General features: G+C 40.3%; 2 protein-coding genes across 2 annotated transcripts in view; one reads left to right on the top strand and one right to left on the bottom strand.

The window, feature by feature from the left end:
- The window catches only part of LOC106748880, a gene marked incomplete at its 5' end in the record, with an annotated part of 18481 nt that extends 6867 nt beyond the window's left edge, over positions 1-11614 (top strand). Inside the window, 11 exon segments of the mRNA XM_014627797.1 lie at positions 237-382; positions 3275-3473; positions 3773-3925; positions 6899-7201; positions 7822-7963; positions 8297-8463; positions 8585-8774; positions 9191-9344; positions 10450-10573; positions 10654-10802; positions 10887-11614. Of these exon segments, the coding sequence (XP_014483283.1) occupies positions 237-382; positions 3275-3473; positions 3773-3925; positions 6899-7201; positions 7822-7963; positions 8297-8463; positions 8585-8774; positions 9191-9344; positions 10450-10573; positions 10654-10802; positions 10887-11129 (1970 nt within the window).
- The window catches only part of LOC106748936 (ancient ubiquitous protein 1-like), a 118402-nt gene continuing 103147 nt past the window's right edge, over positions 351-15605 (bottom strand). Inside the window, exon 7 of the transcript XR_001374797.1 lies at positions 351-366. The gene's annotated coding sequence lies outside the window, so the exon portion shown is untranslated. The remainder of the gene's footprint in view (positions 367-15605) is intronic.

Consider the following 15605-nt stretch of genomic DNA (forward strand, 5'->3'; position numbering starts at 1 on the left):
GGGGGGGGGGGGGGGGGAAGGGAGGCGATAATAATTGAGAACGGTGCAGCGTCGCGTCGCGTGTCTGCGATTGACACGCTAATAATTACGAAAGTTTGGGACGCATCTCCATCCCCTCGAATGTGACTGTTTTCAGCGCGGACGCGTCGGTATTCTCTCGTCGTCACGAACTCGCCGTGAAGAGCGATCATTCAGACCGTCTCGGTCGGTTTTACGAGTTATTTCTGTCATCACAGCGTATCCCGACATGAAGCTGGAGAACAGAACCGCTTACTGGAGCCTCATACCGATGTCCGAACGCGTGCAAATGGTGACGGTGGACAAGAATCCGGCCCCCGGAGTGTGCTTACCCATCATCGTCACCTTCTGTCAACACCACAAGGTAACAATTCACAGATTTATTTTGATGACGGATTAAAATCACTAACGACGAAAATGTATAAATTAGAGAAAACCGCGAGGGTTGCAGCAACCACGCCGTGAATGTTAATCTCTTGCGATGGCGTTTATTTGGCGAACTCGTACATTCAATCACAAAAAGGTTACAATATATTTTTTTGATAAATTTCCAAATATATCCCGTGTTCAATAGGAAAATTTATTTTTTTAATAATTCTTAGAAGATACATTTTTTCTATTAGATACGAGATACGTTATGAAACTCATCGAAAGAAAGGTTTTTGTGACTGACAATACACAATAGAAAGAAAAATGTGGTCGAATTTACCTGACAATGAATAAACCAAACGCGTTTCAGTCGAAAGAAACAGAATTTCTGGTTCTTATGAATTGAATTCGGTTCTTATAACCAGAAATTCTGTTTCCTTCGAACAAACTTTTTGATAATAAACAAATCGTATGTTTGGCTTGCCTATTGTCAAAGGTTTATATTCGACCAAATTTGTTTACAGTGTAGAACGTATTTATTCAAGCCCATATTCGGAAAGAACGAAAATTGCTAAGTTATAAAGAACAACATTGCTACTCGACACTTACATCTACTTTACACAATCTCGCAGAATACTTTTTGAGTTATCATAAAACAATAAGATTAATTTGCGACTAACAACGCAAGCAATTAATGCCGATTTCGGTGCGGAAAAAAATTTAAATACCCTTAAATAATTGATAGATATTCTCATATATAAAGAAGAGCATTATAATCTTCTTGGAAGATTTTTAACTTTGATTTGATTGAACATGTATTGATGCAATTATTATTTGCATTCAATTTAAGACTAGAAATCTTTTAAGAATATTATGATACTCTTTATTATAATATTATATTCTTATTATTTATATATGAGAACATCTATTTAAGACTATTTTTTTCTATAGATGCGCATTCACTGTGAACTTTGAAAGCATAAATAAACGTCGAGCCGGCAATATAGCACCGGATATTGCAATATTATAGAAAAGAGTGCGTCGACTCTCTTTCTTCCTGAAATCCATAGAGCGCGAGTCTCTCTTGAGACTCTTTTTAACAGTTCGCGCGGAACGATAAAGTGTTGGCGATATTTACCCCTTTCCGCAGGATGGTTCATCCACCTAGAAAGAATTCAAAATAAGCTCTCCGCGTGCGGAATGTGCGTGGGTGACATTCGGGAAATTCGTTCCGGTATGTAGCGTCGAGTAAGAGTTACTTCCTCCCCGGCTCTTTCCCGCGGGCAGGGAAACGTCGTCGGGCACTGGAAACAGACGGTCGTAACGTGCCCCGAGAATACATTTCGCTTTTCCCCGTCGGCGTTCACTTTAAAATTCATAAGGCGCTCGTCTCGAAAACGAACGTGTCTGAGCATCTCGAGGGTCTCGGCAGCGACGAAAATCGCGAAGGTGCTGTACTACCACCGTCGGCCGGATTTAATAGCGGGAACGACGTCACGGTAATAACGATTGTTTCCCAGTGGAAGTGTTGATATTACTTTGACGTTCTTAAGGATAGTTTGCGCCTACTTAGATGGCCTGATGAAAACTATACTTTGACGACACTTATTAAATTCTCTCTTTAATTCTACACGGAGGAAGAGATGCTCTTGAATTTAATAATATATCTTTAATTGAATGTATCTTGTGAAATAAAGTAAACGAACGAGTACTTGATTTAACAAATAGGATTGCTTAATTTCTCCAATAATAAGTATCTTTATGTTAAATAACATATTTCTTTTGTATTTTCATTCACAAACATTATAATGGTTGTCATAAGTAATAAATTATTTAAAAGAAAAATATGTTACAAAAATATTAAGGAACTTCTTTTTCGTTTCAGTGAAACTATATATAATGAAATAATTTTTTTATTTGAAAATCAATTATTTCCTCCAAATAATACTGTTTTTCCCCATCAAACAACATGGTTTATTTCAATGAAACAACTTTTTCACTCAAACAAAATGATATTTGATGTTAAATTGTGTGTTGTTTATATTAAACAAACCCAACAAACATGTATATCCAAAGGAACATTTTCCTCTGTATATAGATTTAATTTTAATATTACTTCGAACGATTCATTTTGACGTTAAAACAGCGAAAACGGCATTAAATTTAAAGTATTATCAGGATTAAAGCAGGAGTAAGTTATGTTATCAGAATTAAAATTAAACGCCTATTTTACGATTTACTGTGTTGTAGAATGAAAGGTTTAACAGAAAAATTTCGCGCTAGTTACATGCGTCGAGTCGCGCGCAGTTTCGTTACTTAGCATTAAGTCTGATACACAATAGCTATAGTGGGTCTTTTATTCTGAGTCCTAAATTATGACTGGTGTTTCCCGGAAGTAAAATTTAAACCACGCGACGTCCGCACGGAAAAAAACGTTTGGTTGATCACGTCAAATGCGTTGAAAGAAACAGGATTTCTGCTTGTGGGAATCAAATGCGATTCATAATAACGAGAAATTGTGTTTCCTCCCATCAAAACGTGATCTCAAACTATTTTCCTCCGTATAGTGGGCGCGAGAAATATCTTTCGTTGGAAATTGAGTCGCAGCTTACTTATCACAGGTTGGGTCTCGAGGAAAACGGGAAAAAAAAGCAATTGGATCAAAAAAGTATCGAGCCCAAATGAACAAATTATGCGCAACAATACGTTGCCTTGATATTGTTGCTGGACAAATTGCAATGCTTGAACGCCAGCCGATAACTCATTACGGCATAATTTGTTCAATGGACTAAATACTTGTGCTTGAAAAAAGCTCGTTTGATTAAGCAAAATTTCTCTCTTTCTCAGCCGGTGTCTCATATTCGGCAAAATCGCATTTCAATTGCAGATTCCGTACAACTATACCGTGTTTCCAAATTACATGGGCAATTTCGGACAGCGGGACGCCCAGCACGAGCTGGAGCTTTACGACGCTGTCGTCGACGTCAGATGTTACGAACTGGCTGCTCTGTTCCTGTGCAGCGTTTTCGTGCCGAAATGCGGATCCCAGGGTCACGTCGTGCGCCCATGTCGCAGTCTCTGCTCCCGTGAGTCTGCTTTATCCAGACAATTTCGTCGGTTTCTCTCTCTCTCGCTCAACGACGTTTAACGACAGACGTCCGTTAATTCGACCGCGAATCCTGCGCGCATCGAAGAGATTGGAAAAGCGGCTACATACATTTACGGTAACCCGCGGGTTAATATCGGTGAATTTTAATAACGCTCGGTCCCGCTATGTAAATGTATGGTAAAATCTCTGTAGCGCGCGCTGAGTCGCCATATTTCGCGCCTCCGCTGCTTGATATTCCGGTCCCGCAGGCGAGTCCTCTCTCGATCTTAATTTCAGAAACCAAGAGACGCTGCGGTTTCTTCCTCGAAGTTTTCGGCCTGTCTCTGCCGGATTACCTCGAGTGCGAGCTTTTCCCGGAAAATTCGAATCCCGACGAGTGTATCGGACATCGCGAGGTGATCGAGGCGGCGAAAAGGGCTGAGAATCCCGGTAAGTGATACCGAAAGTTTTCGCTCCATTTACACGTTTCGCACTCCTTTCTCCCCACCTTCTCTCTGTCCATTTCAATGTTTCATTAAATCTCAATTAAAAAGTTGGCTCGCCCAGCGGGATCTGACGATGTCTAACATAAGCGAAAAGAAAACGGACTCCTCGATCGACGATCCTCTTTCAGTTTTATTTTGTCGTTGAAGTCGCTCGATCATTCTTCTTCTTCGAGGAACGTTATCACTTTGGCGAGCTCTTCTAATAAGGCGCTTGATGGAAGAAATTGATAACTGAAGGATTAAAATAATCTCGTTGGTGCAGTTGAGCGATCCCGAGAATATATTCGATGAAGTATAAAGACGAGTCATGACTCTCTCTCTCTCTCTTTATTTTCTTTAGCGCTTTCAATAATGAAGAATTCGAAAATAGAATTCGAGCGGTTCTATGATCGAGAGAAACGCGATCGTGTATTGTTCCTCGTTATCATCCGCTAACAGAATGTTATTGAGCAAATGAAAAATCGCTTTTGGATATTGTTTATTTTCCGAATAAACATCCATTATCTTCTAAATCGCGAATGATAACGAGTACACGCTTATTGTTTAAAATGATCGCCTTGCGAAAAAATCTCATTCGGGATGCGTCGACGCAATTTGCACAAAATATTTGGCACCGATGTCTTTGCGCTGCAAACAATGGAGGATAATATTATTTATATGGTCTCTCTCTTTTGTCTGCCACGGATTCACGCCGACGACGTTAAATATAGGGCTCATCCGCAAAACGGAACTAATTGTCGACTAAGCCGATATCCATTGTTCATCCTTCCTTTGATATCTCGGATTCTCATTTATGCACCGTATTTGCCTTCCTCTTGTGTTCGGTTTCCCATTGTCGTTCCGCATCCTCTCGCGAAACTCTAAATCGATCGATCGGCCAGACTAATCCGCTTATTATCCACAGATCGTTACGCCAAAGAGAGGGGGGGGGGAGCGAAAGATAAATTAGAACATACAAGTTAATTCAAATAATTGATAGAAAATTATAGCTAATTTCATCAAATTTTATAGCAATAGCAACATGCACGTAAGATTATCATCATTGACATTATAGTACATTATACTGACACTTACTAGAAAGATGATTCTCCTGACTATTTTTATGGTTAAAAGATATGTTCAGTGCCGAAACTAAATTATTCTAATTTTCTATCAGTGTATACAGGATGTCTATCACTAAGTGGGACATCCGTCATATATTTGTAGTTTAGGTCAATGTAAACGAAAAAGTTCTGTTTTAAGCTATTAATTAAAGAAGCATCTATACATTTTCAATAATTAATAAAAATTTGGCGCGGTTGTTTGCAAAATGGTAGAGGGCTTCTTTGTTTACACTGACCTAAACTGCAAATGTACGACAAATGTCCGACTTAGCGATAGATGCTCTGTATTTTTGAACAAAACATTTTAATATAATAATTTTCAGTTCGTTAGAAACGTCGAACATATGACAGTCCGGGAATTGATAAAGAACAATCGCTGAATCTTTTTAAAGCTCTACTCATCGAAAGATAGTCATGTGTCGTAACGATAACGGCGTTTAAAAGCTCGCGGGCCGGTCTGTGATGAAAAAGAAAGATAGAGACAGATAGAGAGGAAGAGAGAAAGGAGAATTAAATGATCGTGCAATTTCCAAAGCAAATATTACGTAAATCGCGGCGACAGGGAATTGATCGCCCGCGTCTCTCATCGCGGTGAATTGAATTCGGTCGGTTCTCGATAAGGTGAGATTTGTTCGTGGTTAATTAAGGGCAAACAGCGCGTTGTAATCGCGCTCGAGATTCCGGGATCGAAGTCTGATAAATTAGGTCGGCGCTCTCTCTCTCTCTCTCTCTCTCTCTCGTGAGGCATGTCGTAATTGCGAAAGAAGAAGTTCGACGACACGCACGCGTGCGAGGAGATGGCGCGGTGCCGGGCGATATCGCACGATTTTGTATAGCTATCGCATGTGTCATCGCTCTGATGGAATCTTAATTGCAAAATCCATATTAAACTATCGCATGACGACCCGTTTACGGTGCCAAGCAGCTTTATTGAGTCGCGCTTCGCCGCATGTGTACACATATCACGGCGCGTATGTGTGAAAATATTAAACCGAGCTACGACCGCAGAGTCGATCCGTCGTGTGAGAAGACATATCGCGGAGGATATAACGTCACCGATAATATTCGTGTCTGCACGATGCTCATGATATATTTCTCCCGCGAGACCCTGATCGCGATTCTAAAATTATATTCCTCGATATATCGGCTCGTGTAATAGTGGAACATAGTAGATACGAGAGACCGATGATATGTGGTCTAAGAGAGTTACATGCGTTCCCTTTGTTTTTCATTTTGTGAGAGAGAAAAAAGATATTTCTTTTAGAACACAGGTATACTATTCTTTCACAATTTTCGTTTAACCGAATCGGTAAATAATCCAGTAAATACTAACAGTAACGTCACATCAATGTTGTATTTTCTTAGCAATGTAAGTGCAATATAACATGTAACGGAGCAATTGCTCAATTCCCGGATTGTCGGCGTTTCCGACGAACTGAAAATTATTATATTAATGTTTTGTTCAAAAATTCTTGTTTTATTATTATATTATGTTTTGTTCAAAAATATCGAGTGTCTCTAAGTGGGACATCCGTTACATTGTTGAATGGTAAGTTGTAATATTGATGTGGTGATCAATTGGTGTTCACTCATTAGTTCTATAAGTATATATTTTGTATATTAATTATCGACATTATTATAGATTTTTTTTTTAACTATTTGGTAATATTTTATATCCTGAGAAAGGACATTAACAAATGCTTCTTACTCATTCACGAGAAACTTGAGCCAACAGGACCTCCCTTAAAATAATATAGGACGTAAAGATATTTCTGAGATATATATATTTATTCCGTTCTGACTGGTTCACGCAGTATGCACTAGCGGCTTTCAATGCGACGGCACGAGGTGTATACCGTTCGATTGGCGATGCGACGGTCACATCGATTGCGCCGATCGCAGCGATGAGTCCGAATGCGAGTGCGGCTCCTCCGACCAGTCGGTCCCGACGTCGGTGTCGGTATCCAACACGTTCGGCAAGATCATCAAGTCACCCTCAGCGAAGAGCACCTCCTCCAAGACGTCGTATCACTGCGGCGAGAAGAGGTGCATGTCGGCCAGTCACATCTGTAACGGAATCATGGACTGCCCTTGGGGCCAAGACGAGCGCTATTGCTGTAAGCCAGAGCTGATATCTACTTCAATTTAGCTTTTCTTCCAATTTTTCTCAACTTTGGCCAGTATCTGCTTCAATTTTCCTTCTGCTTTTTCCAGTGGACTTGTATTAAACAAAGCTTCAGTTTAACTTTTCTTTCTGTTTTTTTTTTTTTCAAAAAAAAAGGACAAAACAATGAATTAGCCAAAGTTAGCACCTGCTTCAATTAAATTTTTTATTTTTTTTCCGGTGGACTGATGTCAGCCATAAATAGTACCTAATTTAACTTTTTAGGTACGGCAGAATTCTGCGCGAGGCTATTTCCCTGGACGGCAGAGCAAGTTTAAAAAAAAAATTTTCTTTTTGAAACGATACAGCACTGTCCGTCAGACATTGCAGTGCTGTATCGTTTCAAAAAAAAATTTTTTGAGTGATCCACTATAGTGGCGTGTCGTCTTGAAAGATGATATCCGCGAAAGCCACTATAGTGGCGTGTCGTACCTAAAAGGTTAATTTTCCTTTTTTGTTTTTTTTTTTCCAATAGACTGGTACTAGCCAATATCCGCCTCGATTTAACTTTTCCTGCTGTTGTTCCAAACGGACTGGTGAGTTTCCGCTTCAATGTAACTCTTCTTTTCCCAGTGAAACTGAGCCAGAAAAACGGAGACATTGGCGAGGGCCGGCTGGAGGTTTACCACGCTGAAGAGGGAAAATTTATGCCGGCTTGTATCTCGCACTGGGAAGAAACGTCGGCGGAAACAATTTGCACTATGCTGGGGTATACGTAAGTGATCTCTCCTTAATGTACCGTCCGATACGAAGCATAAATATTGCATGGCAAGATTTCCATACTCTCTCTCCCTCTTATGTGTGTCATCGTGTAATTTTTTATAAATTTTTATTCGCACGATCGTGGCACTGTCAATAGAAGAACGTGCGCATTTCTATAACATCCAACATTGATTTCATATGATGATCTCTTTATCGCTTTCAATTTAGCGACTTTAATTTTATCGCTTTGAATGTTTTATCACTTTAAATTGAATTACTTTTTCATCGCTAAAATCTCCTTCCTTTCCTACCTGGTTGTCCGATAACACAATATTCGTGTCCTCAGGATCGCAGTGAGGACCAAGCTGCTAATCGGAGACAGCAATTTGACGCAGATCGAGCAGTCGAGACCCGTGTACCACGGCAGAAGCTCCACTCTGTTGAGGGAGTTTCAAGGATGCATCAAGAAAGACGAGAGTTATCCTACGGTTGAGCTTACCTGCTCCGAATACGGTAGAATATTATTATTGTACGGCGAACGTTCGCGAGAGTTTCCCCGAGCCCCTGGAACTTGGTCGAAAGTTCTCGGGGCGGCTTTGCGTGTATGTGTGTGTGACGATCGATTCTACTGCAGCTTGCGGCCGCAGACGTTCCGTTTACGGAAACTTGAGGATTCAGAAGCGAATAGTGGGTGGTGTGGAGTCAGCGCCTGGTGATTGGCCGTTTCTCGCGGCCCTCCTAGGCGGCCCCGAGCAGATCTTCTACTGTGCCGGAGTTCTCATCGCCGATCAGTGGGTCCTGACCGCGTCCCATTGCGTCGGGAAGTAAGTGATTAGCGTGAAATCCTGTTCGTAGATATCATCCGCGCTGGAATGATATTCGATCGACCGTGTCCGTAAACCTTCAGGGAAATCGATATCAGCTGAGAACGACAGAGGAAGATGTCAAGAACAGCTGACTTCCAGCTGATACGAGCTATATGTAGCCGACGGAATCTCTTAATTGGCAATCCTTTTTGTTCTCTTACATGTTCTTATCAGTTCTTTAAACTTGTGTTCTTATTCGCATACGCTTAAGTGAATGTTGTTGTAATGCGATAATTAATCATGAGAACATAAGATTGAAACGTCGCTTGTGAGATTTTAATTGCTTTCTGATATTAAAAGAGATTTCCAGTATAAATTAGAAGTCTAACACAAAGGATGACGTGAATCGATTCACTCAAAGTCGATAATTTCAGTCATTCGGACGTGTCGGGTTGGACGATACAATTGGGCATTACAAGGAGACACTCTCACACTTATCTCGGTCAGAAACTGAAAGTGAAGCGGGTGGTCCCTCATCCAAATTACAACATGGGTGTTGCTCATGACAACGACGTCGCATTGTTCCAAGTAGGAATTTATTTATATTTTAATTGAGTATATATAGTACGAAAAAATATAAGAATGCCTTGAAAAATTACAACTAAATGGAATGTTACAACAGGACTATGAAAGTCAAACCGATGTCGTTAGAGATGTGTGACAATTTATTAATCTCGTATTTTACATTTCTATTGTAGAATTTCTTCAGTTAGAGTAACGTAAATTACAGAGAAATCATAACGAAGCAGATACATCAAATGCAATCTACTCCCAAATAGGCCATATGTCTATAAAAATATGTGATTGAAGTTTCGAGTGAAAATTTAAAAAATAATTTTTTCAAGTTTAACCTCGGTAAAAAAAAAGAAAAACAATATATAAAAAAAAATTAAGAAAAATGTGTTAATATACAAAAAGAAACAAGAAAAACGACGGCGCGCACATATTCATACAAATTCCTGAGTGCCCCGATGATTGTGCAAACAAGTGACGGTAGTTTTACACTCCGTGGAAGAACACACGTTAGATGAAAAATAGTTTGCTGAAAACGAGTGCCCAGAACGATATCGACAAACGTACGCATTCAACCACGAATATAAAAATTTCCATCGACGAATTCAGCGTTTTGTGCAAGCAAAAAATAGTACTTTTGCACTTTACCGATTGTCCTAAACTAGAAAAAAATAGTTGGTTAATCATTGTAGAGTCCATCATTCACTGCAAAGACTGCGCGAACATTCACACAATTAAAAATGACACTAGCCCGATGATACACAAAATGTCGTCAGTATGATGGCAAAATAATTGAAAAGTGAGTTTTTATAATAATTTTCTCATCATTGTGATATCATTTTGACGTCATTGTATGTCCTACTTGTGATGAAACCTGTCGGTTTGTGAAAGTGATCTCATTTAAAGTGGAGCTGCGAAAAGTAAAGTGCGAAATGAATAAATTGGTGCGCTCTAACAACAACAATTTAACTTTCATATAAGCCAGATATTAACATGTCTTTCTTTTTAATCGTATAGTTGAGACTCTCTCTCTCTCTCTCTCTCTCTCCGTACAATTTTATAGAGTTCTATTTCTTATTTGACGCGACGTTGTTTTTTCACGAAATTCTTCGTTATCCAGCTTGAAAAGCGGGTTCAGTTTCACGAGCACTTGAGGCCGGTGTGCTTACCGACTGCTGCCACCAATCTCGCACCCGGTACCCTCTGTACCGTCATCGGATGGGGCAAGAAGAACGATACCGACTGTACGTATTGCGACATACACGAATATCATGTTTTTAAATCATTCGCGATCTGACCTATATTTCACCTCTCTGCCTTCCAGCTTCCGAGTACGAACCGGCTGTGAATGAGGTCCAAGTTCCTGTTCTAAATCGACAGGTGTGCAATGTGTGGTTGGCGCATAAAGAGCTCAACGTCACCGACGGGATGATCTGCGCCGGTTACGCAGACGGAGGAAAGGACGCCTGCCAGGTGAGTCTCACGTCACGACAGAAGACACGCATAAGAAAAATTCCTCTCGTCTACGTTACGTTTTCCACTTTTCTCTTCTTCCAGGGTGACTCCGGGGGGCCGCTGTTGTGCCGGGACAAGCACGATAAGGAAAGATGGTTCGTCGGCGGGATTGTCAGCTGGGGCATCAAATGCGCCCACCCAAAACTGCCCGGAGTCTACGCTTATGTGCCCAAGTACGTACCGTGGATTCAAAGAGAAATGTCCAAGTATTCCGAGAACGACAGGGACAAATGGAAGGCGTCATCGACTCGACCGGCTCAGTCTAACATTCGGATAGCAAAATAAGCGACATTGAAGCCACGTTAACCGGCGAGAGAAAAGAGAAGAAAATAGTCAATCAACAGGAATAAACCAGGTCGGTAAGAAGCGGGGATCAAGAACAAAGATTTAACAATAAGGCCAATCGAGAGAAATGCTTTTCTCATATCAGACAATAACACGCACGTTCGTATAATTATATCACCACAGTATACCAGAAATGCATCGATATTTATGATCTCTCGGTCGATAGCTTATCCACCGACACGACGTCACGTCGTTCCATACGATTTTTCGTAGGGGTACTTGACGATAAACTCGCTCGCTCGACCTCGAAGGAAGAGAAAAACGAGAGGTACACAATTGGAAATATACGTAAAATATACTATTTCGTAAGCGGAGCCACCGACGAACGCCGAGGATGTTTGCGTACACAAGTTCAAATAACAAGTCATTTTCTAGGATGTTATTAGGCAAAAAGAAAAAAAAAAGAAACAAAGAATGAATCAAAATGCCGATATACTATTGAAACACTGAGGGATTTGTGCACAAAACGAAAATGACGCATATGATGCGTCGAAAAAACATTTTATATCGCCACCGACGACTTTAGAAAAGCCGTGCATGAACCACCAAGTGGTCGTAATCCTGTTTGGGTGTGCGTTTAACAATACTCAGTGATATGAGTCGTTCGAACGGAATAGTGCGGCAATAAATTGCACGGTGTAACCCCTTCATTCGTTAATTGCGCGATTTCTTCTTCTTTGAGAGTAGAAAAATGTCCCCAGCGGGAAAACGCTATGGCAGAGCAGCAGCTCTTGACCGGTCACTCTCTCGTTTCTTCGAATAATCCAGTTCTGCATCGCTATTCCGCTCGGCAACTTATACGTTAACATGGCAATCATGGAAAAGCTGTGATTTACAGATAATCCTCGGCGAACCGAGGATTTTAAATTAATTCTGTCGAAACGATTCTTTCGTTGATATATATCTTACATTCGCGTTGGTATGTTTTTCTTTTTTAGAATTGCGACCTTCAGAAGTAGAAATCCATGAAAAATTGCATCTTTAAAATACATCGAATAATTTTTGCAGTCGTGTTTCTCGCATATAAATGAATATTACGTTTCATAGCTGGAGAAAATACATTTCCGTAACTCAACAATAAGATTCTGCCTCATTCATACACAGTGACGAACAGAAGACGGACTGGACGGAGATTTTGTGATACAATCGCGAGAAGATACCTTATAATATCACTAGAACCACTAAAGTGAGCGAACTGTGTACCGGGATGAAGAGGCGAAAGAGAAGGAAATGGAGGGTGCACAGCATAAATATAAACTGTATTTTTGTAAAGGAAACGTGTTAAGCGCACACCCGCTATATAAGTAAGATATATCCTACACGTATCGCATGAAATGCGTCAGTGTACCGTCGCGCAAATATTTTCAATAACGGGCATACGACGATGTCGCACGACGAAAAAGAAAAAAAAAGAGAGCAAACATGTCTATGTGCTTATCGGTGTAAATGCGTTGCAGCAGCATGCGTATATCCAGTTGTACAATAATCGTGTGGTCAGTTGGTTAAGAACGCGTGCTAGGCACGCGAAAAAATTCTAGCGCGTCGTAGGGAGTTATCGCATGCTGTGCCTCTCATGCGGATGTGATAAACGCTGAAGGGTGGGTTTTAAACGAGATGGAGCTCGTTTTGCAGGGACGACTGTTTTGAAATCTCTTTCGAAAAAAAGAAGAGAAATGCCACGACGAGTAGCGGCGAGCACTGCGAGTGCAGTTTGACTTCAGCATCTGCCGCGTCGAAGGGTATGCGAGAACTCCCTGAGGTGCTTAGGCTGAGCGAACGAGGAGGAAACCAACAATTTGCCACTTTTGTGAAAAGTTAATTCGGCGTCGATGTTCTCTCGTCGGTTAAGATCCTATCGCGCCATCGTTAACTTTTTAACGTTTCGTCTCTCGACTTGATTCCGATGAGAAATTGACAAGAGAGTTGCTCAGCCTGTTTGTATCCCAACCGAGCTACGTACGAATATATATATACTCTGTTATACGTATATAGTGATACTACAGTATTGTAGAGAAAACGGTAGATGCTTATAGTCCATAGCGCCTTATCGTTACTCAGCATAGACGTAAGGAACACGTTGACTGAATTCTAGGGACAATACTCTGCACCAGCACTTTTTTGATCCGCACTCTATTAGGAGAATCGTTTTTCAGTGGGTATACTTTATATACGAGATATATCGTTTACGGAATCTAGAAGCCTTACTAATTGACTTAGACTTTTTCTAAGCGGTAAGACGAGTAGAGCAGTATTGTTGGCCAGGGTGACAACTCGGTATTCAGCTTATTGACTAATTGATTCACCACAGTCGTATTCTGAGAGCTTTCCGTCGATTCCTCGTGGAATTTCGAAAAAAACATGTTTCAGACGAACGAAGAAGGAGTAACGTTGCTCGCAGTTTTGACTAAGCAGTTGTGCGTTATTGAGTCCTATATTTGATATGACGCAGCTTATTTCGCGCGAAAAAAGGACGTGACGAGGAAGCAGTGGTCATAGATTTGTTTTCAAACGTTTTCTTATTTCAGAAAGGAATCTGTTACTTTACGAGACATTGAAACATCTAAGAATGGGACAGGGATTTACAGACAATAAGAAAAAAATAACTTTGGACAATAACGGTCTTCCTTAGTATCCAGACAACAGTTTAGTTGTAAAAATGGATAATATACTACTTACATAACCGACAATACTGTGTGAGCAGACAATAAATAGAGTTAGGAAATGTTCCATGAGATTGGACAATAAATTATCGATTAAGGAAAATTAGCTCTAAGCTTAGGATACGAGAAAGTGATTAGCTGATAATTAGGATGTAACACATTTAGATAGCCTCTTATATAATTGTCCTGTGACTATGTCGTAAAGCAAGGTTCTCCATCGAAAGCTCCGCTTATTATTGGCTGCGGTATACGGAGAAAAAGTGAGGTTTTATTTACGTTCACATATAATATTTTTATAGAACACACACTGTACGTGCATTATACATGGTTTCCATTTGAGGAAAGTTAAGATAGACAATCAACGGGACGACGGTATTCCTTTTCGTATACCTGCGTTCTTTGTGACTTTCGTTGAACGGCCGGCGATTGCGATCTGTAATCTTCTCTATTGTATTGCCGTGATAAGCTAAAAGACAGTAACTGCCAAGTATAAAAAACGTGTAATCTTCCTCCTACTTATCCATAAAATTCGAATTGACAGTTATTGCTTTTATCTACATCCTACGCAATGCTTTCCAGAGATTCCGATCATGTTTATTGAGTCAATCATGCACGGACTGTATAAATATCACTCCGGATAAAAAAGAAGATCACACTCGTTTGATTTTATCATGAGAATATAATTGCGTTTTCCCGAATAATCCATTTTACACCACTTTATAGAGTCGACACAAATTTTTCTGACCGTAGCGTAAACAAAATATTGTGATGACATGTAAAGTCAATGGTTTATAGATGTATGTATTATATACATATATACACATAGGGATAATATGTTACTACAAGGAAAAAGTATAGCCGATATACTGTACGTAATACTTCGAGAAAGATTAGCGTAAGGTTTTTGTATAGAACGATAGATAGTTTTACGTATATATTTACGGGAAATTTTATCCGGAAGATTCATTTGAATGTTTGAGTGCCAAGTTACACAGGTAGCAACGTAATTTTATTTCGGAAACATTTCCCGAATTACACGTAGCTTTTTAGAATAATTAACGGGCTTGGACGTTCCGGAATATTTTCGTTGCGTCAAATCAACTTTGATGTAGAAAGTAATGCGCAAATATTTATAGAAACATATGTGAGAAACCGAAAAAGGATATGTCTCACTCTGCGAATTTGGGATAATCAGCTGGATGAATATTTACGTTCGATGTAGATAGAATTGTCACGGGGATTATTTCGTAGAGAAGAACGCGCTGAGGACTTTAAGATACGTTATGACGTTAGTCGCTTAGACTTAGAAATCGTTTTAGAGATGGATTCCGCGTCGAGGATTCGCGAGCAGTCAATATTCGTGGTCAATTTGGCAGCAGCTGTCACGGCGTTATGATTTGACGCGCGAAGTAAGTTAGAAAACGATCGATTAGATCCTCTCGTAGGCTGCGAATAAGTTACGCAACGTAATGAAAGTACGTTTCGCTTTATATATTATAGTTACGAACAGAACGAGCTCTGTAGTTTCACCGCGATAGCCCGATTACTTTTGCGCTACGCTCGTTTGTCTCGCGCGAGGCGCACAACTTAGCAGTGAAAATTCAACTTACGCTTTTTCGAGAATAAAAGAATACCGAGAAATGTAAACCTCGGCGAGGATTTACTTGTATTGAAAGAAGCACGGGAAAAATGCTGCGCACAATATACAAATGTCTCGCTCCCTCTCTCTCTCTCTCTCTCTCTCTCTTCCGGGGGG

This window comes from Dinoponera quadriceps, unplaced genomic scaffold, assembly GCF_001313825.1.
Source record: "Dinoponera quadriceps isolate SergipeBrazil2010 unplaced genomic scaffold, ASM131382v1 scaffold3271, whole genome shotgun sequence".
Taxonomy (NCBI): Eukaryota; Metazoa; Arthropoda; class Insecta; order Hymenoptera; family Formicidae; genus Dinoponera; species Dinoponera quadriceps.